Raw genomic sequence first — 25,208 nt, forward strand, 5'->3', positions numbered from 1 at the left:
CCACCCAGGGCTGCATGGAAGATGGGCCTCCTGCGGTGTCTCGCTGGCCTCACACGGAGGTGTGACCAGCATGGCCGCACCACAGCCCGTCCTAAGTGGGCGAGTCCCATCTTTAGGTAAGAGAACAGCAGATCCTTTGCCCTGGCTCCCTGCCGGTTGTGAAGGCCGGAGGCGGCTGCCTGCGGCCTAGTGGCTGCGGCTGCTGCCTGAGACGAGGCCCTCTGTTACCAGCTGCCCGGGGGAGCCACGCTTCAGTCACCGCGGCCCTGGCCTACCCTGCACGGCTAACCCGAGCCCTGCCTCCCTCTCCGCTCCGTTAAGCGAGCCGAGTTTACCCGGCCGGCCCGGGGTGAGGCCGCGGCCCCTCAGGTGAGGAGGCGGTGCTACCGCCATCGGCCCACGGGGGCGGTGCGCACGGAGGCCTCATAGGAGGCATCCGAGCGGTGGCTCCTCCTTCCCGGGCATGGACACCGCGGCGCTCGCCGAGGCGGCGGCCGAGAAGATGGGGTTCTACCGGCAGGACCCCAGTGGCTGGCGGGGCTGCCGGCGCACGGTGAGCGGCCGGGGCGGTTGCGGAGGGGCGGGGGGCTGACCCGGCCCGGCGGCTGAAAGCTTCCCGTTTCCGCAGAGCGAGGTTTCGGTGTCATGGAGACCCTCCGCGGAGTTTGATGGCAATGTGTGAGTACGCCCGGCGCCCCGCGTTTGGGTCCCGAAGTGCCGTGGTGCGGGATCGCGCCATGCGCTGCTGCCGCGGCTGTTTGCGGCCGGGGAGGGTAGAGCAGCGAGGTTGGGATTCATTTCATCCCACCGCAGGTACAGGGGAGAGGGGATCCTGCCTGCCAGCCCCGTGGATGTCTGGGAATGCATAAAGCCGGTGGCCGGAGGGCTCAGGACCAAGTGGGACCAAAACGTGAAGGACTTTGAGGTCATCGAAGTCATCAGTGATGTAAGTTCCTTAAAAAACGTTCTGGTGTGATAGTGCAGCGTGGGGTTCAGGAGCGCTGGGCCCTGCGCAGACCTTCCTGGCGTGCAGCCTGTGTTAAATTCAGGGCAGTCAAAATGCTTCCAGAAGTTGTGCAGCCTCTGTCTGGATCAGTCTGGTGATACTGGGGTTAGAGATCTTTTTTCTTTTACTTCTCTGTAAATTGTATATATTCGCTTAACAATTGTCTTATCTTTCTGAAAAGAGCTGCTAATATATTCTTGGCTAAATACTGCAGGCATAAAATATGTGTTTAACATTAAATATTCCTGCACTACACTGTTGTTACTTATCTTAGCTTTTCAACATCCCTTGTGGTAGCTGACCTTAATCAACCTGGAAGCAATGTGTTAGCGCTCTGGTTTTCTCCATTAATCTGTCCTTCATCAGCACACCATAGTGCCTTTTAGCTGTGTCAATTTGAGTTTGTTCAACAAAGGGTGTAACAGAACCCTTTGGTACAGTTTAGAAAGCATATGTGAGAGAGTACCAAAAAATACTGTTTTTTTTCTGATGTGCTTTTGAAAGCATCAACTGACATACCTCTGTTTTGTAATTTTCAGGCTGTCTCTATATGCAGAACCACGACACCTTCAGCTTTCATGAGGGTTATTTCACCAAGAGAATTTGTGGATGTGGTACTGATGAAGCAATTTGAAGATGGGACGATGCTATCTGCTGGTAAGATGCTTGTGTTTGCAACATGTTCACAATATGTTAGGAGATAACCAGCAGGTACCAGAGATCAATATAAAATAAAAAATAAGTAACGTATTGTTCTGTAGATGTTCATCTGATCAACGTATTTTATCAGAAGATAAAGTATTAGTGGTCTATCTACACTGTTGTTCTTGGAGTCTATAAGTCATCTTAATGTTCAAATAATGATATTGTTGGCCTGTGTTTTCTTCTCTTGCTATGATTTTGAGATTGAATAAGTATTTAATTTACTATAAAACAGGTGTGTGTGTTTGTGTGTGTATGGTTTTGTTGTTGTTTTAAGAATTTGCAAGCTTTCTAAAAGGAGTCCCATTTTAGCCTAAATCCTGTTTTTTAAATTTTTCTGCACTGCCTCTAGTTGGTGAAGTCATTGAATAAATGTACCACTCCTGTATGTTGAAATAATTGTTCTTATGCAACTAAATAGTTTTGATATTTAAAGGTCTGCCACTTCATGGAAGGGTGTTTATTTGTTTCACTTTCATCCTGTTTAACTGTTACAAGTGAGTGCTTTTATTGCCCCATTGTTCAGCTGTCCCATTTTCCCATCCTGTTCAGGAATGCCTTGCCAGGAATTTATATACTTGGTAGAGTGCAGCTTCTCAGTAGTCAAGTGGCATGGCATACTTCTGTGTCATGGATTTGTTGGAAGTACTTGAATTGACCTCTCAAGAAAAGCAGTGCCCTGAAACCACATGAGTTCAATGAAACTCCCTCAAAGTGTCTTAATGCTTACTTCAGAGCTCAGTAATAATTGCTTCTAAATTAAACACTTCTTTGATTTCCCCATTCCATAGCCTCTTCTGACTGCTTTTATGACACAGCCCCATGCTGAAAAGGTTCTACTTCCATTCTTAAAAATATTCTCATATAGCGAGTTTGCTTCTCAGCTGGGGCTTTGAGTACCAAGGACTCTTTTCATCATCTTCTGGGAAAATGACACTTCTCTTGAATGCTTTTTCTTATAGCAACCAATGTGGAACACCCGCTGTGTCCTCCTAGACCAAATTTTGTGAGAGGTTTGAATTATCCCTGTGGCTGTTTCTGTATACCTCTTCCAGGGTAAGCGGCAATCTATTTGAATGTTACATATTCTAAAGCCCTTCTTATCTGTTGTGTGATGTGTGTATATGGCCACATGTGATCTGTAGCCTCTTGGCAATGGCATGTTTCTGTTTTCCTTTGACTGGTAATCGTTATGACTGAGTGCCCTTTTTGTTCTCTTTTTTTGTCCAATGAATATTAGTCTGTCCTCATTTCCTAGAGGGAAGTCTTTGATGTTACAGGATCCATCATCACAGTAGGATTCCCCCTGACCTCTTAAGCAGAGATTCAGCAGAACATAGAAATACAGCCTTAATTTTTGGCAAATGAGTATCTGGTTGTTTATTACATTGCCATAATTCATAAACAGTCATGAATCTAATTTAGGGCCTAGTTTAACTGTAATTCGACTTGTGGGGATAGTCACATTCATTGAAATTTGGAATAAATGTCTGTTGTTTGCTTAAAAAAAGTACTTAGAAATATGTATAATCAGACAATAGATAAAAAGCCATTGTAAATTTCTTAATGATCTTAAACCCCTGGCTATAAAAATCACTTTTATTGTCTTTGCAGGGAACCAGACAGGACTCAACTCCTCAGTTTCTTTCAGACTGATCTTGGTGGCTATCTTCCCCAAACGGTGGTGGATTCCTTCTTTCCAGCTAGCATAGCTGGATTTTACAGTAACCTGACCAAAGCTGTTAAGCAGTTAAAAGCATGATGAGACCAATTGCTGACCTCACCAGCTGAGGGTACGGAAAAACCTGGCAGCTTGAGGGTAGAAATAGGAAGTTGGCCTACAGGACTTTCTACCAGCAAAGATATTAGGAAAAGTGAAAGGGGAGCAATGAACTTTAAAACCAGTGTTTTCTATCTGTCTATGCAAAGCAATGTATTCTTTTCTAATACTATATCCTTCATTTTCATAGAGAAATACCACACCAGAGGCTGGAAGAGTCCTGGAGGCAGCACTGGTGGCTGTCTGCAGGGAGCTAATGCATGTATTGGATCTGTTCTTGGCCACACTTTGTCAGTGTCTGTGAGGAGGAGCATTGCTAAAATCCACTTAGCACTACAGCATTAGCTTGGTGTAGGTCAGCCTGTTTTGTCTCTGAAGCTCCTGTGGAACAGTGGTCCTTCCCCAAAAGAAGAGGTAGCTCTTTTGCTGCCAGCCCATTTAGACCTGCTAAGATGCTTCAATGGGTCCAAGCCAGCAAATGGTAAAAGCCAGAACAAATTGGATTGTTGGAGGATCCTACTTGTTTGTTCCAGTAGGCTTCAGTACTATTAGTAAATATGCCTTAAGTGTTTTTTTTTTTTTAATAAATCAAAGTCTAGCCGTGCAAATGAATTTGTAGGTCAGTGGGTTGGTAAATAGACCCTGTTCCTTTCTCCCCTCTGTACCAAAACCAGTGATTTCCGCAATGTTATGAAACAAACTGCACTGACATGGTGTCAGTAAATAGAGGATTAAGCACTTTACTTGCCATTTTTTAAACTGCACTTGACCATTTTTAACTGCACTTGAACATTTTTTGTTCACTTGTGGTGAGAGGTTGTAACGGGTAAATAATCTTTTCTATAGCTTTGTCTTGACAGGCCATGAGGATGTTGCTTTTTTTCTAAGACTGGTTTGCCTGACAGCAGTCTTGGGAAATCAGCTCCTGATCTTGTGTCCAGTGATGGGTCTAGCTTTTGAAAATACTTATGGTGCTGGTTATGGCAGGAATGTCAGATGTTACTGTGTATTATGTATAATTACAAAAGGAAAACTAATTGCCAAATTAGGAATTTAAGTACAGGTTGTGATTTTAATGCTGTAACTCAATAATCAACAAGGTTAATGTGCTCTGCTTTCTGTCCTAGTATTTACTTTATATTTAGTATAGGACATGGACTTGCACACAGTCTTCCACTGTGAATCTCACTCTATGGAATTGATTTTAAAGTGAAACAATTTTTAGTCTCCTTTGTATACAAAGATGTAAAAACTTGTATGCATGTGATGAAATAAATATTTTTTTGCTACATCCTACTGTTTTTCCTGGATCATCCTTTAAAATGGTTCCCCACCATTGCCCATCAAGGAAACCTAAGAGCCACCTAGACCTCCAGTATCTCTCTGAACTGAAAGGAATGAAAGGGAAAAGCCTTCACTTCCATTTACACTCCCCAAGAGCTGTAGGTAAAGGTGTTTTGGTGATAATCCTTTCCCCTCCCAGCTTCTTTGTGCTTTTGTAGTCCTAATTTCCAATTGCTGCTTTCTGTACTTAAGATGACTAACAAATTCACTGATGAGATTTGGGCCCTGATATTACAGAGGCTGATAACACATTTATCTAAATGTGCTAAAGTCATTAGGCATGAAGTGCAATATCTCAGCAAAAAGTTCAAGAAGCAGAGCTCAGGCCTCCACTCATTATTTCTGCAAGTAAACCTTTTGCAAACAGGTTTTTTTATTAGCTATGTGTCATACAGTTAATGTTTTTTTATTGCTCTGAGCAGTAAAGGTGATAGATGAGGCTCTTTCTTGGAATAAGTTAAGAATCCCTTTTCTACATGCTCAAAATTTTCTACCCAGAAGGAAGTAAAAGTCCTTAACATTCAGCCCTCTGGCCTGCCAAACTGGAGATGGAAATGTGTTGGCAAAGCTCATCTCGTAAGATCTTGGAGGATTCACCAGTGAGACACACTGCCTGTCAAACAGCATGTTTTCACTTCTTTTGATCTTGGCAGATGCCAGGAAATGCAGAGGCATACAAAAACTGAAGAACTTTGGACATGAAGTGAGAACATCACCTCTGGAAAAAAACGAGTTCAAACCTGTCATGGTGGGTGTATGTAATTTCTTAAATTGATGATATTAAATGGCTGATTCAGGTGAGGACACCTTCAGCAGATGGCATTGAAGTAATTAAGGCACTCTGTGCCATGGGTGTAACTAGTCTAGTCTCTCTCGTTACAGTCATGAAGCTGACAAAAAGTGCATTTTATGAGAAATAGCATTACCAGTGCTGAAGAGTTCACACTTTTCTGTACAGATTCTATAATCCTATCGGATATACAGAAATCCTTTCTGTACAGTTTTTCTATATTGGTGGTATGGGCAAGTGGTTAAAAAATCTTAGAATCTTTTATATGCACCTTAGGCCTTAGACTTAGTTAAGCCTAAACCAATAATGCAGATAAAGTCAAATACAAGAAATTCTACCCAAAAAAAAAAAAAATATTCAGAGTTTTATGTATGTACCATTTAAAAAAAAGAATGCATAAAAAGATTCCCTTTCACATTTCTCCTCTTTTGGTTGCTAACCGATTCATAGAAATCTTGCTTTGAGAATTGTTTGGATTGTTTTTGGAAAAGAACTCAATTGGGAAAGGGTGTGGAAGTGTGGTGCAGATGGCTTGTCAAGAATGTTCTTTCAAGGATTAACATAGAGCTGACTTGTGAGGAAAGGCCAGAGCAAGTCATATGCGTAGATGCAACTAATACCTTCTGCTGTCTACCCTATTTCCCTTTCAGTTGTTGTTTCTATGACATTGTGTTAAGTGCACAGAAAATAGTTTCTGAACTCCTACAGCTTATGGTTTGGTGAAATTAAGTAACTGAAGAAGGGTGCGACAAATTCCCAGCTACTGGAAGGTAAAAGGCCAGGAACAATAGCCAGTGCAGCGATCTGGCTTTCAACCATCTGGGCACTACTTCTATCCTGATGGAGCATCTCTCCCTTTGGTGAATTAGGTCAGAGAAGAGCAAATGCGTGCACAGGACCATCTTGCCATAGACAAACATGCTGCTTCTGGCAGAATTCCATTTGCCGCTTAGGCAGCAACTGCCAAAATGCTCATAGCAGCGTTTGAAGCATAGGCTTGTCTCCAAGTTATTTAGTATCTCCAGAACAAACATTTGGACTCAGAACTTCTAATTCCCTAATATTCTCACTGGTACTTTTCCTTACAAAATTAACACAAAGACATTTTAAAAAAATGTCTGGTTAGAAGGTAAAACTTGCTTCTGAATGGCTTTGTTACTTTCTTGCTGTAGTCCTTGGAGACCTCTGGCCAGAGAATGGTTAGGAAAAGCTCCCCTGTATTGCTCTCAGCTTCCTGCTGCACCCTTGCAATACCCTGAGACACTCCTTTCCTGCCCACCCCATGTTTGCCTGCTGATATCTTTCTCAACTGCTAGTAAAAAATTACCTTGAAGGTTTTGGCTGTCCTGGATGTTCTATGGTTTAAATAGAAAAGCTGGAGTTTTCTACGACACACTGTCATTTTGACACACAGAATTGCATCCCCCTTTCTCTGCCCTCTGCACAGTCTGTAAGGTAGCATTGAGATGTAGGCTTGTAGACGTATTTCTTCCTCCTTGGAAGGTAAGGCAGGGTGCAAGACTTGTAAAGTAGGACTGAAAACTTAGCACAGAATGAGCTTCCAATATTTAAGTTAATGGCTTTAAACAGGAGAGTACTATAGATGACATGTATTTTATTACAACCAGTATATTATTAATAAAGTAATTTTGTAATTCTGTACTTAAACATCTCTTTCTTAATGTTGAAATAAGAATCATGCACATCTTGTGCACATCTTAGTTTATCTCAGGCAGTTTGCTCTCTAACTGGCAGCAAGATCATGTGTACTTTTCATGTGCAGTTTTGGAGTATCTTACTGTGCTAGCCAAATGGCTGCAAGTAATAAAATCCTTTTTTCTGTTTGCAATATTGGCAGTAGTCTAGTTTCCTCCTCTTACAAAGTTTTGGATGAGTTGGTGGTAACAGAGCTTGGATTCTTCCTCTTGATGATAGCTGTGATGGGCCCATCAGGTAATGCCTTGATTATATTCCATGCTTCAAAACGAGTGAGTCCTTGAATGGCAGTTGTGTGCACTTGTAACAGCTCATCCCCAGGCTGGACAGGGCTGCTTTGTTCTAATGCAGTCCCTGGAGAAAGAAAATTACTTTCCTTTAATTCTTTGTGTGGGAGAGGCTTTGATGTATCTTTCACTTATTAAGGACAACCAGCATGTTTGGTGTACACCACCTGGTCTCAGCAGGCAATGAATTACTGGCACTGCACAGGATAATGCTGCGTTTCCAAAAAAATGTCATTTCCATGGGTATAAATCAGCAGTCAGTTATGAACTGTGCAGGTTTGCATCAGCTAAGGACTTGCCATGTACGCATTTAAGTGTATTTACCTTTAAATATCCTGTTGATGATGATGGGTTTATCTCCATGAATAGATCCTTTCCCACCTTCCAGGCTAAATCCTAAACCGGCAGGTGTTTTTTCTAGAGTTACAGTGCAGATTGTATGTTCAGTTGCTAGAAACAAATGGAATGTTAGCAGATGGGCACTACACAGTCTGAAAAGCTAAAACATCTGTTACAAAAAATGAACTTCAGTTTTGTTTACAAAGGCACCATAAACTGCCAAATGAAAGAGAAAACTATAACTTTTAATTCCTCTTTTTACTATTATAAAGCCCCCTGGGAAGCTGGGGAGATAAATTTGTGTTTGAATTTGTGGCAGCGGAAATACAAAGATGAAAGCTGGTGGCATTTGCTAAAATGAAAAAAAAACATGTTCAATGAACAAAATTTAAGGTAAACATACTGGATGTTAGTTATGAAATTGTAATATACACTACAAAGATGTTAATGTTTGTAAAAGATGCAGTATGTAAATAAAGGCACAGATCTCTAGAGAAAATCCACAAAAAAATATCTGAAGAATGTGAAAGGTTTTGCAAAAATCTGACCTTGTGTGCTTCAGGTATAGCCACCTGCTGTCTCAAACAATAGCACATTGCTTGTTCAAACCAAAATTCTCTTTCATAAAATCTTGTAAACTAGAATCTAATAATATTAAATAATCTCTGTTCACACAGTTGTCATTATACCTTCACTTAGATGTATTACTACAATAATAATCTTTTTACGTCTACAGAAAGGCATAGAGAGGATCACACTTGTTTATTTTACTCTAGAAATCCATTAATTCTTTTGCTTTCCAACAAAGTTACTCCAAATGTCTGTTCAGGAGTGTTTTATTAACCATGCTGTCTTCAATTGTGGCTCTCAAATTAACTCAGCTGAGCTATGAACACCTGAATTTCAGGTAATGAGGAAACATTTAGCAGGTGGGGGGCTGCAAGGCAATGCCACTGGACTTACCAGACTCTGGTGATGCATCACTTGCTACTGAAGATGTACTAGAGTTGATTGAAGCATTGAGATTTTCTCCATCTTTAGCTTTTCTAGTGACAACAACAGCTTGTCTGGGTTGTCGAGCCTGTCGCATGATTGCTGAAGCATCATTGTGAGTCACACCTTTAAGAGACTTTCCATTAATGGATAGTACTTCATCTCCTTTCTGAATAGTTCCTTCCTGAGATGCTAGTCCATTGGGAAACACTTTGTGAACCTGTTGAAGAGTCCAGTCACCACACATGCACCCAAGGAAAGAGGGAGAAAAAAGCACAAACCACTAAAACAGGTAATAGTTTTCACAATGTGCATTTTGCATTCTTTGCCAGGAGCAAGTTGCTTCTAGCATGTTTCAGGACTGAGGACTGAAATAATTTGTACAGAGCTCTCCTGCACACAGCCCTCCTCAAGCAGCTAGGCAATCTGTTTAGCCCATTTTATCAAGTGGCCAAAGCCTTGCTGTCCATGATATGTACCTTGCTTATGCTACTTCCTGTCCTTGCTGCTCTGCCAGTGGGAGGTAGAAGGTGTGAAGGTAGTCTCTAGCCTCCAGACCCCTTAAATGACTACATGCTTATCTCATTCCTCCTGACCACTCGGTCTTCTATAAACATGTGAATAAGATGTTGGTTATTTCCTGCTGAGGGCTGTGTATTGTCCTGCCTTGAATTTCAGACCTCTTGGGGAGTATGGTGCCTGAAAAACAGGACACCGCTGACAGTCAGCTGGAAAGGGAAGCTCCGCGCAGCAGTCTTATTTTCACCCATCTGAGACTATGATTCTGACTCTTATCAGTACAGCAGCCTACTTTGATTGTGCCAAAAGCCAGCCTCTGTAGTAGAAAACCAGTAAGTTGTGTATTTTTAGAGGGAGTTGTTGGTTTTAGAGTATTTGTAAAGAAAGATGCTACTTACTGTTATCACTTTGTTTTCTAGATCAATGCCTCCTGCCAGGCTGAATCCAAGCCCGGTATCATCTTCTTTGTGCAAAATTGTAACGTGGATATCATCAAATTCCTAGGTAAAGAAAGAAATAAAGTCAAAAACTTTCCAATATGTCAATATGAGTGGGAAATCTGCATATTTCCTTTTTGTCTGTTGTGCATTTTATAATGAGACTTAGCGGCACAAGCTTAATACTGAGATGAATAGTATTCAATTTGGATCAAATTTACCTATCAATTACCTAGTTTACAAAACTCTATTCTGTGTCTAAAATTGTTCTGATTTGTTAAACAGGCTATCAGTTGGATCTGGGCCATTAGTTGAATTATAATAAAGAATATCGATATGTACTGTAGAAATAGAAAATAATACTGAATCGTGTTAGAGAACCTTTTCATTGAAAAAATGGGAAAAGAATTTAGCACATAACTCGCATTGATACAAGTGTCAGAGCTTAAAAATTGCTTCTCGTTCTTATTTTTATTTTTTAACAATATTCTGTTGATAGGTAGATTAAGCTGTCCCAAAAATGAGTTTGTATAGGGTGACCACTCCCATTTAACCTAGTTGCTGAAGGAAACGTGGCTTTTTTGACCACAATTTCACAATCATGTTCAGTATGTGAGCAACTGTAGTTGCATTTTTGATATTGTGTCTTGTTTACTTCCATGATTAAATCCACTGGCCAGCTGCAACCAGGCAGAAGGTGCGTGCTGCTCAGTGTTTATCCTGACAATTCCATGAAAACAAGCAACTTGATATGGAAAGCTAATTTCCCATTGAGGGCAACATTGCAACATAGATTTACTGCTAACAGGATCAAAAACGCTAACATGGGAAGTTGATAAGCAACACAAATTGATACAAAACTTGGCTTTCAGAAATTCTGCTTGTCAAACTGCTTTTTGATTGCAGCATACTAGCAAACCTTGATGCAGTCAGTAAGAATTTTGTCTCCAACATGAGAATATGTCTGCCTCATCTTCTGACAGGCAGACATGAATTCTCTACCCATGCTCCATGCAGTACAGACACAAACCAGGACTGACCTGGGAGACATGCCACTGCAGTTAACCCAAGAGGCAAACAGTGTTATCTTAGGCTCATTGGTGCATTAATGCAGATATGCTGCTTTTGCACAGCTTGGAGTGTCTTATCACAGCAAACACATAGCTGCCAGCAGAAGATGAACTATTTTCCATGTAGAGTTCTGGGTGTTGTCTGCTTTTTCTTTCAGTGTAAGCAGTCTTCAAAAGTCTTTACAGTTCTGGAATGCATATTTTTTAATTTGATTTTGACTTATTCTGAGCTTTATTGCAGTTTTAGATTAATCCACTAAGACTAAAGGTTGCTCAGTATCCCATAAATGATGCATTGGATGTCTCAGACTGGCAACCCAAATAAAAAGAAAAATCTCAAAAATATCAATGTCTACTTCTGCATACGCTGACCTTACCCACTGAATAAGTGTTATTTTGTTAATTAAATGGGTATTACTCTTGCTTAGTTATCTTTGAAGAGTTCAAGTTTTTGATCGAGTTAAATGTTTCTGCTGATACATATTGAGATGACTGTTTTATTTGTTATAATATCAAGTTGTGAAGATTAACCTGGGGAATTCACTGCACAGCTTTCTGAAAATCGTGCACAAAACCAAAAAGTAGATTTACCTTTAAGGTGGCTTCGTCTAGTGATTTGACTTCCTCTATCAGCTTTGCTAATTCTTCAGGGGAAAGCAGAGAGATGACAGACTGCCCTGACACACCGGATGCTTGAGGTGAGCCATGTTCCTGTTTCTCTTCCTTGTTCTCATTGTCTGCTAGGCTCACAGTATATTCTCTCAACTCAGAGAGGCTGTTGCATTGTGGCAAGAATAAAAAAACATCGAGTTATGAAAGAACATATACAAAAGCATGGCACAGACAATTTTGAAGCAGACATCTTTTGATCTTATTACCACTTAACTGGGGTGGTAGCTCCCATAATACATACTTTAAATGCAATATGAATATAAATTAATCACATTAGCATGTTAACAAAAGTAGGATACATCACATAAAAGAGTAGGAATAATCTATTAGCTGCAGGCAAAACCAGAGTTAAATCTCCTTTATTATGGAGATGCTAGAAATATTCCAGTTTACATAGGAGGAGGTTTAACCTATACACGTGTTTATATAGTACAAATTAAAACCAGTGTAACAGTCATGTGAGTTATTCGACCTTTGTGCCCTAAAGTTGTTAATTTAGGCTGTGCTGTACTATTGTATGCTACTGCCTTAGAATGTTAATCTGTCAGTGGATCAGCGCAGATGCTCACCAATGCTGATCTGTAAATCTGATTTTTAAATATGGTATCTTACTTCAGTGAAAACCCAGTGTCCAGGTGATGGTTCTCACTTGCAGGTAAGAGGGAAGTCCCATCATCCTCCACAGAGGACTGAGACAATGTGTCCAGAGTTTCCCATGCACTGTTTCCAGAAGAGGCTGGAGACTGAGGAAGGCAAAGCAAAGATTTCATTAAAGCAGATGACACCTGGCTACTGATGGAATAGATTTTGCTACACTTTTCATCGTATGGTTTTATCATCTCAAGAGACTGGGTAGCTGTAAGTGGGAAGCTTCTTGATCTTAGGCTGTGTGCTTTTGCTACCCGTACAAGGTGGGAATTTGCAATGGCTTCTGTAGTTAAGAGACCTGAGGACTTTCCAGTGTTGGCATTATTGCATTTTTCTGAGCTAGCCACAAGGGCCTCCCTGGGAGAGGAAGATCTATCAAGGCTCTTTGTACCCATGACCACAGGTGACTGTTGGCTAGTTTCACAATGTTGGAGAAAGGCTTGGTTTAAACGGGCTGGGGCCACTTCTGACCCTGTTTCAGTGGGAGAGTGTTCTTTCTGGACTGATGGTTTCAGGCTAAACCTTCGGTGTGTTCTTTCAGGTGACTGTGGAGCACTCAAGGATTCAAATGAGCTTATTCTTTGTTTTATTGATGATCCCCTAGGAGAGACATGGCATAAACTGGATTGCAGTTCTGTGCTGGAAATACTCTTGAGGTCAGGAGGACTTTGATCTGCCTGTGTTTTTACATCTGGATTTGCTTTCCTCAATCCTTTCAGACTTTGGCGAAACCATGCTGGCTTAGGCGCAACAGGAGGAGGGCCCTTTTTCACACTGTCATTTTCATCTGATTTTAGTACTTTTGAACCAACTATATCTGATTCTGATTTCTTCAGAACTGTTTCTGAGCTGCTTCGATTTTGATTCTCTTTCTTTGTGTCCATGCCTGGTTGCAAATCTAAGTGTACGTTGTCTTCACACATGGTAGGATTGAATAAGCTTTTTATGCAGTCAGAAATTTTAACCCAAGGATCTTCTGTTGTTGTATCAAGACTATAATCTACCCGTGCTTGTCTTTTAAGTATAGGTCTTTGTATTGATGAAAGCGGATTCCCTGTATTAGAAAAACATAGTTTATAAATGAGCAGCCTTCTACTTCTCCATTCCTTATCTGTGCATTGTTATTAATTCATTACATTTGAATTTTTCTCAAGCCTCCAATAGGTATCTTTTAATTTTCTAAAAGAAGCTTTTTTAAAATTCACAACTCTTCAGCTGAAAGTTCTAACTCTTGACACTGAGATTAACAGAAAAACAAGGTTCTTCCCTGCTTATATACAAGATCCCTTTTCTAAAAGGCCTGCAACTTCTGAAGTTCTGGGGTGCTGACATAGGCTACAATAGTTAAAACAGACGGGTAAAGTCACAGTGATATTTGGAGCTAAGTGAAAAAGCTGATGTTACGGTAAATTATTTAAAAAAATAATTTTCTTTCCTGCCTTTATAAGTATATCCTGCTTTAAAATGACTCTCCCAGTAAGGTCTTTGATTAATATTTATGCTTCCTTAAATTTGTGCAGTCATGTCCAGTGGTATTTTTCCATGAAGTAAAAACTTAAAAGATATTCCTAATTTAGAATTACTTCATAGGTTGATTAAGCATTTTGATGTTAGACATGATAGAGCTGAATAGCAGCAAATATTTTTGTGCAGTTGCACAGTTACTGTTACCTGCTTCAGTATAAATAAAGAAAATTTTTTAGGACATCATGTTTTTTAATGATCTGAGCCACAAGTTACAGAATTTCATAATGGTTTAGATTGTAAGAAACCTCTTAAGATTGTCTAGTTACCTTATCATTAAGTTTCCTTAATTCTAATTAGCTCTACAAAACACTAATTTATTATCACTTATTTGTACCATTGCAATACTTGAGCCTTGAAACTGCAGAAAAAGCCTTTTAGAATGCTGAAAAACCCTTTAATATAAAATCTTCAATATAAATAGTATCATCTGAAGAAATACAGTAATAGTGTACCTGTCCATTATCACCTTTTTACAATAAATCACTTACTATGCTGCTTTTGAGCTAACTTTCCTTTTTTCTATTTCCAAACATTAATCAATAACTTTAATTTTCATCTGTTCAATCCAGATATTACAGATATGAGTTGAAGTCTACATTTAAGGAGAAAGGTGAAGTCAGCTCGATACCCATTTTGCAATCCAACCTAAATGCTAGGTTTAGCTGCAAAGGAAAGTTCATGGAATTAAACATACCAATATTTGCTTTTCTTTCTTGATCTCTGCCCGCTGGAACAGTTGTGCGTTCAGTATCATATGATGTAGGAGAAGTGGTAAAGACACAGTGGGTTACATCAGTTTTATGTCCCTCTAGCACTGGCTCTCCAACTTCCTTCTGTACAAACAGGAAACAGAAGTGTGTCAGAATGTAATTATACAAACCACACCTCATGAATCTGAAAAAAGCTTGGCCATATTTTCATTTGGTTTTAATCTGAAAAGAAATATTGAACAGAAATCAAGCTTTCACTTCTGTTTGGGATTTAATCCTCATAGGACTTAATATATTGTAGATTACTATAATGTTGGCATGATATTTTATGGTTGCACTTGTAAATAGACTGTAAAAAATGCAATTAATATATCAAATTTAGTAATAATAATAAACTAAAAGACTATAATTTTCACTATAATTTTCAATTTTTGCAAAACCAGCCATTCAGTAGACTTTTGCAAATCAGTCAAACAAATTTCCCCTAACTTCTTATGAAACTCTCTTTCCTGGTGAAGCCTTTTGCCCTTAAGCCTAAACCAGACAAGCTAAATTGTTACTACTGTTTCAGAGCTCTCCCTTTCTTGGTTTCAGCTGGACACATGGGGTGAGAGGATTAGTTTGAGGCTGCAGTAAGTGCAACTCTCAACATCATTAGCACATGCTGTAGAATTACTTCATTCCTTTGTAACTGATGATACCAAATTACCATCTGCACTGCTGTGACACTGGAAGTGCTTTCTGCTATGTAGTTAAGATTTAAGATTAATTTACTAATAGGAATCAAAACCAAACAGGACAGAAAGTGAAGGTCTAGAAACAAATGAGATTGTACTGAAAAAAATCAGTAATTGGATAATTTCTTAGCTTTTCTGTAATGTAGTTGTGTTTTTTATGTAACTTTCTTATTCTAGGAAAGCTTTCTCTGTCTCCTGTTTAGTAGGATCCTTCTTAAAAGTTGTGCATTGGCTCTGTTGCTATTAGATATGTACATCAGATATTCAATAGCCAATTTCGAAGCACTATGAACATATAGTTTGATCTTACTCTTTATTGATAGCAGTTATCTTTCTACTGATGCAGTTCAGAGCACAGTCAAAAATATCAAACATTATTGGCCATGAAAAAGCAACCTTACATTCTACAGAGCCCCTATAAGAAACTGAGATGATATGCAGGCCTCAAACTGACTAATGCAAAATGTCTGGGAAATAAAGATTAAAAAAATAAGGTTTTCTCCTTATCATTTAGAATAACTGAGTACTGAAGGAGTAGCAAGTTGCATGCAGTGATAAGTTCAACAAGTACTTGTTTCCCTGTATTTTACTTCTGGAAGAGGATTTTCTAGTAGCTTCTGACAAGTTTCTTCTTAGCATATGGTAAAAAAGTGACCTTACATGAGATGGTGAACTGAAACTTTCTTGGTCATTAACATATCCATTATACATGGATTTCAGTCTGAGATAGTTTTGTTTTGATCTCTGCAGCTTAGGAACTGGCTTGGCTGTTTGGTGGGGTTGTTATTCTTCATTGCATTGAGATCTGTACATTCTACTGGCATATTACTAAACCCTGGGGGAAGAGGTTTCATTTTTAAACAAACCACAGCTTTGTTTCAACATGCAGATCTCTTAGTCCCTCACGCTCATGCAAATGTGAAACACTGTCTTTCTGTTCTATCTTAGATGAAAGGGAGCTGAAATTTAGTAACAACAAATATACACTCAGTTTTTCAAATACCGTAGCTCATCAACAAATTTGTATGTGCCTAGCAATTTAAGTGGGTTTGTTTAGTATCCGGTCTCATGAAATGTGCATGAGCCCCACATTACCTGCTTTACATAACGTTAGCACTTTCTTCCAATAAGAATCCACTACTGAAACAAAGAAATTGTTTCATGACTTCTCTACTTCATAAATGATTTGACCAAGCCGACCTCAGAGGCTATACAAGCTCCTCCAGTCCCAGCACAGACCACATCGCTGCTACAGTCACACCGGAACCATGAGAGTGCTCGATACCACCAGTGGCACATGTTCACAAGGACTGACAGTGAGGGAGGAACTCAGACTTGCTGCTGCTGTCATTGAGATTTTAATTCGGAGTCCTTGATATAGAAGAAAATTTCCTCCAGACTCTTCTCTGCCTTCTGACCTTAGTTTGAACATCATGTTTTGAACTAAACTGGCTTCACCAAGATGCATGAGCCTCATCCTCTTCCCCCAGTTCTCACATACGTGCACCCTCTCTTTCATCCATGCTCTTCTTCCTGCCATCCTTTCCTTGCCTCACAAATGTGCAATCACAAGAAACATTTTGCAAATTTTACTTTACCTGAACACTTGCAATAGGTGATACAGCCACATCTGACACAAGCTTTTCTTTTCTGTCCACATTACCCTGGTCATTACATGTACAGTCCTGCTTAAAGTATTTCCTTGGTGGAGGTTTGGGTTTTGATGATTTAGGTTTTCGAACAAGGATCTCTGATGATTTCTTAGTGTTTTGCAAGGGTTGACCTCCTTCACAAGTAGGAGGGGAACTTCTCTCTGAATTATTACCAGACAATGAGTATAGAAGGCCAGGTTGTCTGGTAATTGGTACATCAATGCTATGTACTCTTGCTTTCAAGTCAGTCAGTTGGTATGCAGCATCGTTACTACATGAGGCTCTGGGGTTGTAGCTGCTGTCACTGCTGGAGCGGGTCATTAGCTTCTGTGTCCTGCGGTTACAATGAGCAGCATTCCTTTCAATATGTTTTTCGCATGGGTGTCTTCCATGCCAGCTCATTTCCAGCTTTTTAACACCTGTATCAGGAACATGTTCAAAATGTCCATTCAGATACATTGCTTCTAAGATTCAGCTGATAAAATTTGCAGCTAAATGGCATCATTAGTTGATGCAAATGTATGATGTATACGTTAAACATTTGTAGAAAAGGATTCAACAGTTATGTTCTTGAACAGCAAATAACACTACATTTTCATATATATGTGTGTGTATATATAAATCAGCAATATAGTTTTACTGATGATGATTGTTACCTATGGTCCTTCAGAAGGAATGGGGACACTAAAAAGAGTATTGTTGCAATATGTTACTGTGAGAGGCTATTATACCTGAACCGGGCAAATAGCTCTAATCACAATTACATATGCCTTTCCTGATGAGGGGATTAACAAGCCATTTTTCCCCAGGACATCACCTGCATCATGCAGTTCTTTGTTATAGTCCTGTCACCTGTTGACAGTTGTTTGAAAAGCTTTAAGCTGAGGCTATGAATTGGAAAAGATGGGTAACAGCGAGAGGAAACTTCCACAGAAATTTTTGCTGGCTATCAGACACATGTGGCCTTTCCTCCTCCCTCTGGTAATGTATCTTAGGAGGCATGTTAGGAGCATTGTCCTGTGAGTCCCTTTGTTTCATTGTTCCTTTCTGCTTAAGTCAGAATTACCACATCTCAGTGAATGCGCTTACCTTCAGTACTCCATTGGTGTCTCTCCTTTCCAAATCTGTTGCTTTCCACAGCTTGTGCAACAGCTTCTTTTAGCTGTTGCTCAGACACCTAGGAAATATCATGCCATTATACTCTCATGAGATTGCTGCTGGGTGATGAGTAGCATTTAAGAATTTATTCCTTTCACAAAAATTTCTAAGACCTGGAAGTACTCTAATAGAAATGAACAGATCTAGTTATATCACATATCAATTAATTTTGAAGCTAAGTAAGTGCACACTATTATATTTATATATATTCCAGTATTGGTGAAGTATATCTATGGATATGCTATCAGTTCTTTAGATAAAGTGGGATCTTTCAAAGATGTTCGTTTGCATATTTCATTAAAAGTGGATTTCCTGATTTACCAATAAAAGAAAATTTAATACCATGTTTTTACGATAATATATGTGAAAATTTATGGTTGATAATTTATATGTTTTTTGGTGTTAGAAAACACTTTGTAGAAAAATCTTGCAAGAATATTTTACTTCATTATTGAATTAATTATAAAAATTGGCTGGGCAAGACATAAATTTTAACTACTGAAAGATAGGTGCGTAAGCATTTCTTTCATTTTTGGGGTTGTGTTCCCTCTTTGAAATTATTATTATTGCAAGTTCTTTCTTGCATAAGAAATATACTTCAGTTTTCTTCCTTACATGTTCTTTCTGTGTTCTCCTTATTCACAGCACAGAAACTCATGCAGGGCTGTCGCCAGTGAGCTTCAAATCTTACAGGATTATAATCAAGATACATCTCAGGTTTGTTTGTGTGCAGTGATGTTTGCAGAGAGATTATCATCTTTGTTATCAATGTTTTTTCACCTGATTTAGATTAGCACCTACTAATCTTAACTTAGTCTTAGTTAAACTTAGTCTTAGTTCTCAGTATGTGCTTTACTGTAAGTCAGAAACAATACAGTGTGCTACCTGTGGTTCAGGATGTCTGCTAATAATAATCTGCACTGCACCAGGATCACAATGGCTTAGCACAGCATAAACTTCATTAAGAGTCGTATTTTGTACTGAAGCTTCATTAATTTCAATAATTTCATCTCCACACCTAAGGAGAGATTGAAAAAAGAAAAAAGACTGAGGATGAAAACAAAACAGACCTTGTCTCACCCATGTGAAAATATACAAAAAGCAGATTCATGTGGTTGACCTCTAATTTGATCACAGATTAAATCGTTATGTCTCTTTGTTCCTGTTACAGAAAATGGGATGGGAAAGAGTTGGACAGCAAGTTTTTTTTTGATCTAAGTGCCTTGTTGCATGCAACCTTTGAGCTTTCTTCATGCTCAGCTATGTACACTGTGTCTTTGATCTTTCTGCTCTACACAGCTCAGCTCCTGCTTCCACCTACGTCTTCCTTCCTTCCTTTCAAGTTAATACTTCACTTTTCATGTCTTTATGGTCTGCTAGTGTTACTTAAGATCAGAAAGGATGTAATGTTTCTGCTATGTATTAATAACTTGATAATAGAAAAAATCACAGTTCTTTCAGCTAAAATCTTAGGTATATAGAGAGGAAAGTTACAGGGCATCTGAAGTTAAATCAAAAAAGCCTTCAGTAGAAATTCTGTGTTCTGTTCAATTCTAAATATTTTCGACATTACAATACTAATTGGTCATAAATCTTACAAAAATTAATTTCTACACTCCCAGTATATCTCATTTCAGCAAATCTGTATTTCTGTTGGGTAAGAAGGGATAGAATTTGGGAAGCTTGCAACAGGAAAAACTAGGGCTCAAACAAGGCAGATTATGCCATATGTCTGGGTTTTTCCGGACACTTTCTCACATTTGGAAATCTCCTCCAGGAAGATTTTGGTATGCTTGTCTAAGACCTTCAAAGTTAGCCCAGCCTGGACAACAGACAATCATTTCATGGGGTTGCTATATATAGAAATCCCACATACCCTAAATAAGGATGCTAAAACCCTCAGAATAGCACACAGATGCTTTAAACTCCAAACTCCCAGAATGCAGTATTACTTCCTGGCCAAACAGATCAAATGCAAAACCATAAAACAGAGCAATGAAAAACCTGTGGCATAAGACAGACCCTCTTTCTCATCCTACCTGAGTCTTCCATCCATATGTGCCACTGAGCCTGGTGAGAGGGTATGAATAAAAATCCCTGAAATACACTGGAAGTAAGGGATGCTACATAACCCGATTCCAAGGCCAACACCTGGCTCTGAAAGAATTGATAATAATAATAAAAAAAAGACATAAGAAACAGTCAAATCAAGCCATTGGAGATAACTTTTTTAAAACTCTCTTCAATTTAGTTACTTTTTTCTATACAAACCAGAGTCTTGTGTTCATGAATGTTTCCCATTCAATATCAGCTGTTGTTCCTATTGATATTTTTCTTTTCCTTTTTTCCTCTCTCCCCACTCCCTGATTAAAGTGAGTGCGCACCAGTATTGCTTGGGGGTTCCAAGATCTGGTTTGCAATTCATTACTGGTGTGTCAGAGACACAGTGCAATACATTCTGTCATTACAGAAGAATTCAAATGACTTTAGAAGGAGACAGAGTAGGAAAAAAAAAGAGGAAAGAAATTATCAAAAGAATTAAGGATATGTGGCTATTGTTGATATTTGCTATATCATCTCAGTCTCCTTTCTGTTTTATATAATGCAGGTTAAGATTTTTGTGAGTTTACCATCTTTGTTCTGGACAGTGACTTTAATGTCAAATCCCATGCTGAGTGTTTGGTAAATCATACTGTTACTGCATAGAGACTTTTGTTCGTTGCTTTGTTGCCATGTTTAAAAGTTTATTTCATTCTGTGTTTGTTTATAAATAGAAAATGATGACAGTTGGAGAGGAGGTGAAAGAACTACAACGGTTAAGTATTTTATTTGCTTTTAAGCCTTTTCAAAAATGGAATTAACTGCATGCATAAATATGGGTAAGAGTTGCATAATCTGCTTGATAATTGGTAGTTGTTGCCAAGAGGTTTACTTTTTCAAATGCAGGATATGAGTATGACTTTAGTGCTTTAGTGGAAAAAATGAATTATTGGCTCTTGAGGACAGATGGTGTTTAAATTCCTGCTGTTGCTAGATAGTAGTTAGCACTAACAAGCACCAAGATCTCATTTAGCCTAGTAAAAAAAACTTAGTTCAAAAAACGAATCAGGTTAGTGAGGAAAGACATTCAGAGAGCAAATAAACAGTGTTTTGTCAATCAGTGCCTTGTTTGTCAGTGCTCAATTAATTTTAGCCCTTACCTTTGTTTAGGGTAACTTCCATTATGACCCTGTCATTGGGCTTTGTAGCATTTAATGAAAATGCTGCACTTTCTGAACTGAAAGAGCTGTTTTCTTTTGTTATGCATGTACTAGAGCTCAGTGATTGGCACAAGTGGGGTGACAGACAGCTGGAAGCAGAATGAGGTGTGCTGAAGCTTGTCCTGACTGTAAGTGTCAGAAGACCCTTTTTGGCCTGCTAGAAAGAAAAGATAATGGATGAATGAGTTGAGTTCATGTGTGCAAAGACAGAAACTGCTGAAAGGAGAGTACATGACCTTGAATTTTTGTAAAGCATCATAATGTGTTAATCCATGCATAGATTCTCCATTCAGTTCCAGGATTTCATCACCTGTTTTTGAAGAGAAAATTGTACTATATTATTATTACTGTATTGTGCAATAGGCTACATGATACATACATGTACTCAAAAGGAGTCTTGAAAATACAGTAATGGATGCAGGTGTAAAAGTGACTTATGGTTCTTTTCAGCTTCACTTTAATTTGCCTTTAGGTATCATTCTTTGGGAACCTGGACTGGGAAAAGGGAGAGAAGTGGTATTTCCCACCTTCTTGTAGCCTTCCATCAGCAGCAGCAGCTCCACCAGGAAAGATGGTTTTGACATAGATGCCTATTGGTCCATAAATACTGTCTTTCCCTCCAACAATGCTGAAGCCCAAACCCTAGTTTTTTTGAAGAAAAAGTGTGTGAGAGCCATTTTCAGTTCCTACAATATTTCATTTGCAGTTTCTTCTGTGTTACCTACGTGGGCAGTATGGTCAGTGGAATAGTATAATACATGAAGAAACAGTCAAACACAGGAAAGTGTTTTATTTTTTTGTCTTTGAACCAGTAGGTAGCCTTGAGATATTAAATTTTCTGTTCTCCTTGATTTCCTCTCCCATAAATGAGATTGATAAAAAACAGCATATCAGATTTTGATATTACTACTAATTTCAGACACACAGATGGAGATCTCATGGAGGTATCTCTGTTTCACCCTCTACCAAACTGTTAATGTGTTGTAAGTTTAAGCAACACCAATAGACCTTCCTAGGTATATACTTTTCATCTACTTATTCTTTGCCTAGATAGTGTTGCTAGCTAGATGTGGACGTGTTATTAGAACCTGAAGACTGTGCTTCAGCAAAGAGATACTTTAGAAGGTTAAGAACCAACTGAATGGTAACTTATCACTCCTGGCAACTTTAATACCTGAAGTCACTTCCCTGCACTTTGCAGATTACATTTGTGAAATGAAGTAAAATTCTATGATAAACCAACAGTGCCAGTCTTACCTTCCCTTGTCCTTTCATCAGTACGATGTTTGAGATAACTGAAGCCTGGGAGCCACAGGATGCATGCACTAGCTGTGCTGTACTTAGTGACCTAGATGGCCTTGAAATTGCCTGTGAACATAAAAAAAAAAGACAAATCATTTTAATGCAGAGCCACAAATTCTTGGGCATATATTAGGACAACTTGTTTTTTTCAAATTTTCCTCCTCATAACCACATGGCATAAATAGTACCAGATATTAAAGCTTAAAAAATCCTAAACAATTCTCTCTGATTTTCAGAAGCCACTTGTTATTCAGAGCATCACTGCTCGTTGAAATTGTCCCATAGTAACTAAGCCAGAGTGAAACTAAGAATGTTATCCCTTGAGATGATGCAATGGTGTAGAAAGATCTATTTATGCCCTCACTTGATTCTCCATGCCGCAATTCCATTTGTGGACATTAGGGGCCCTAAGCAAGTATTATTTTATCTGCTTGTAAGAACTGAACTAAGAAACAAGAAATTCTAACTCCTTCCCTCATCTTGCAACTAAGTAACTTTCTCTTGGGAGAAAGAGAACCTGTTTTCAAGCATTTCTCCCAGAAAATAACATAGTGCTCACAAAAGCTCTTCAGACTGTGAACTACCCTGTGCTGCCTCTGTTGAGCCACCACATAGGCTTCTTTCTACTGCTGAAACAGGTGAAGCACATCCTTTTTGCTTGATAACCAAGGTAAGAAATTTCTCAGGGCTTTTACTCCCTTTATTCCATAAATAGTGGATTTCCTAACTTCAGCCCTGAGGTTTGACCTGTTTTAATGAAACTTTAAGGAAATATTCAATAAAAACCTCCTGTCTGAACATGGAATTTGGTATTGCAAACTGATTTAAGCACTGGCATAAGTCATTTGAAAGCTAACTATGCATGAAGTTCAGCAGGGCCAGTGTTAATTGTACTTGTTACAAGTCCAAGAGAGTTCAATGCTTTTTTTAGTAATGCAGCAAAGTGAAACTAACAGGTGTTGAAGCATGTGGAACATCAGCCAGAATTTCAGCTTCTGCATATGTGAGAAAATAAGTCTCGATTTTGAAGTGAAAACAAGATTAATTGCTCAGCATGGGATTGAGAGCATGATTAAGAGGGAAATGTCTGTGCAATACCAAAAACATACTTTCCAGAAAGCATAACTCTGCTAGATGAGGTTGATTACTTATTCCATGGTTGGGCTTCTGAATGGGCAATCGGAGGTTTTCGATTTTCTTTTGCTTCTGTGTGGGGCACCGTGTTTAGTATTTCTGTGTGTGGTGGGTAACAATGCTGAAAACCAGGATGCTGCCGAAGAGCTTCAGCCAATGGGTGCATGTACCACATAGGACCCTCAAGCAGCAGGAAGCCCAGCATATCCCTGAAGGTCAGTGTGTCTGCATGAGTGGTGTTAGGTTGGGATGTGTGCTTCAGCTTGTCACCTCCTCACCCTGTGGAAACCCAAGGTGCCCCCAGGGTGAGGGACTGTCCAGGAAAAGGCAGGGAGCAGCAGTGAGTCCCCAGCCAAGCCTTAGGCAGGGTGGGGGGTGGCAGCTGAGCGTGAGGAACTTCACCTTCATCTCTCCACTCCAGGCTTGAGCTCGGGGACCTTCATCCATAAACGCCAACACCCTCTCTACCCTGCCCATCCTCTGCTCTCTCAATCATCTGTGAATCACTTGGCATCCATTTGGAGAGCAAGAGACTGTCAGTCTCTAGCTCACGTTAATGGGGTTGTTTAAGTATGTCTGATTCACTGTGGAGCAGAAAGCAGGATGCCTTGTGCAGCCAGCACAGCTGAAGACAGTCACTATGAGCCATGAGGTGACTGCGGGGCTCATGGTGGCAGGGCCCAAAGCTCAGGCCGGGGTTTTATGACCACCTGCACGGAGCATCTCCACAGCCAGTGGCGGGAAATCGCTCAGGAAGGGCTCTTCAGGGATGAGTTCTGAGGCGGCTCCGGGCAGCTACCATGGAGGTGTGAACCACGCAGCAGGACTGACACACACTGTAAAACCTGCTGCGGCAACGGGAGGGAGATGATGATGAAAAAATGGCGTTTTGCTGGCACAGAGCCTGTGCCACTCTTAGTCCTCACAGAGGACGGATGGGGTTAAAAAGTGGAGGAGGCCACATGTGCCATCTTCCCTGACTGAGTCTGCAAGGTAGGTTTTGGCGGGAATGTGACTGCTGAGGTTGTTGAGGCATTCTAGTTGGAGGCAGTTTTGTCTGTGTTTCAGGTGATTTCCTGTGTCACTTACCGGGGGTCTGCCTCCAGAGAAGTCCAGCTGTTGGGAAAGAGATTTGCGGCTGGTGTGGAGAGCGTGGGGCTGCCGGTCTCTGAAGGGCACGGCTTTCTGGGGCACCGTGCAGTCCATCTCTCCTATCCAGTACGAGTTAATGCCTGACAGACATGGGGGGAGAAGCATGGTTATTTCTCAAGCGCTGGACATTTCTGCACATTCATATCAGGTAAATGTTACTTAGAAATGTTTTTTCCCTTGTAAATCTCTCTGTGAAGAGAGTGATCTTCTTAATCCTCACTGTGGGGGTAGCCATTGATATTAAATATAATAAAAAGCAAACATTCCCTACCA

At 39.8% G+C, this 25,208-nt stretch overlaps 2 protein-coding genes across 6 annotated transcripts in view; one reads left to right on the forward strand and one right to left on the reverse strand.

The window, feature by feature from the left end:
* The first annotated feature begins 348 nt into the window (after positions 1-348).
* STARD5 (StAR related lipid transfer domain containing 5) lies at positions 349-4,779 on the forward strand. 3 transcript variants are annotated; one of them, XM_062629998.1, is made up of 7 exons: positions 358-553; positions 629-678; positions 814-946; positions 1,546-1,663; positions 2,671-2,764; positions 3,323-3,501; positions 3,679-4,779. In XM_062629998.1, the coding sequence occupies exons 1-6, from the start codon at positions 464-466 to the stop codon at positions 3,468-3,470; spliced, it is 633 nt and encodes a 210-aa protein (XP_062485982.1). In that variant the 5' UTR covers positions 358-463; the 3' UTR covers positions 3,471-3,501; positions 3,679-4,779. The 3 variants fall into 3 exon arrangements, with proteins under 3 accessions (XP_062485993.1, XP_062485982.1, XP_062485973.1); XM_062630009.1 differs by lacking the exon at positions 3,323-3,501 and having other exon boundaries at positions 349-553; XM_062629989.1 differs by having other exon boundaries at positions 361-553; positions 3,323-4,779.
* Positions 4,780-7,217: 2,438 nt separating this feature from the next.
* The window catches only part of IL16 (interleukin 16), a 46,555-nt gene continuing 28,564 nt past the window's right edge, over positions 7,218-25,208 (reverse strand). For all 3 annotated transcript variants that reach the window (XM_062629958.1, XM_062629967.1, XM_062629978.1), the window contains 16 exons: positions 24,873-25,015; positions 22,605-22,715; positions 21,875-21,989; positions 21,584-21,657; positions 21,288-21,501; positions 20,127-20,244; positions 18,973-19,105; positions 18,019-18,106; positions 16,876-17,348; positions 14,525-14,663; positions 12,268-13,357; positions 11,575-11,758; positions 9,875-9,976; positions 8,928-9,177; positions 7,950-8,075; positions 7,218-7,692 (listed from right to left, as the gene is read on the reverse strand). In XM_062629958.1, the coding sequence (XP_062485942.1) occupies positions 7,499-7,692; positions 7,950-8,075; positions 8,928-9,177; positions 9,875-9,976; positions 11,575-11,758; positions 12,268-13,357; positions 14,525-14,663; positions 16,876-17,348; positions 18,019-18,106; positions 18,973-19,105; positions 20,127-20,244; positions 21,288-21,501; positions 21,584-21,657; positions 21,875-21,989; positions 22,605-22,715; positions 24,873-25,015 (3,554 nt within the window). In that variant the 3' untranslated portion in view covers positions 7,218-7,498. The remainder of the gene's footprint in view (positions 7,693-7,949; positions 8,076-8,927; positions 9,178-9,874; positions 9,977-11,574; positions 11,759-12,267; positions 13,358-14,524; positions 14,664-16,875; positions 17,349-18,018; positions 18,107-18,972; positions 19,106-20,126; positions 20,245-21,287; positions 21,502-21,583; positions 21,658-21,874; positions 21,990-22,604; positions 22,716-24,872; positions 25,016-25,208) is intronic.

The sequence above is a fragment of the Pezoporus occidentalis genome, unplaced genomic scaffold, assembly GCF_034315485.1.
Source record: "Pezoporus occidentalis ecotype Australia unplaced genomic scaffold, CSIRO_AGI_Poc_V1 ctg11, whole genome shotgun sequence".
NCBI lineage: Eukaryota > Metazoa > Chordata > Aves > Psittaciformes > Psittacidae > Pezoporus > Pezoporus occidentalis.

What these genes read in the sequence shown, in the direction of transcription:
- STARD5 (XM_062629998.1), top strand. Translation starts at nt 464, where the DNA reads ATGGACACCGCGGCGCTCGCCGAGGCGGCGGCCGAGAAGATGGGGTTC. An exon ending in GCGGAGTTTGATGGCAATGT is followed by an intron (nt 679 to 813) that starts GTGAGTACGCCC and finishes ATCCCACCGCAG; the next exon opens with GTACAGGGGAGAGGGGATCC. An exon ending in TGGGACGATGCTATCTGCTG is followed by an intron (nt 1,664 to 2,670) that starts GTAAGATGCTTG and finishes TTTTTCTTATAG; the next exon opens with CAACCAATGTGGAACACCCG.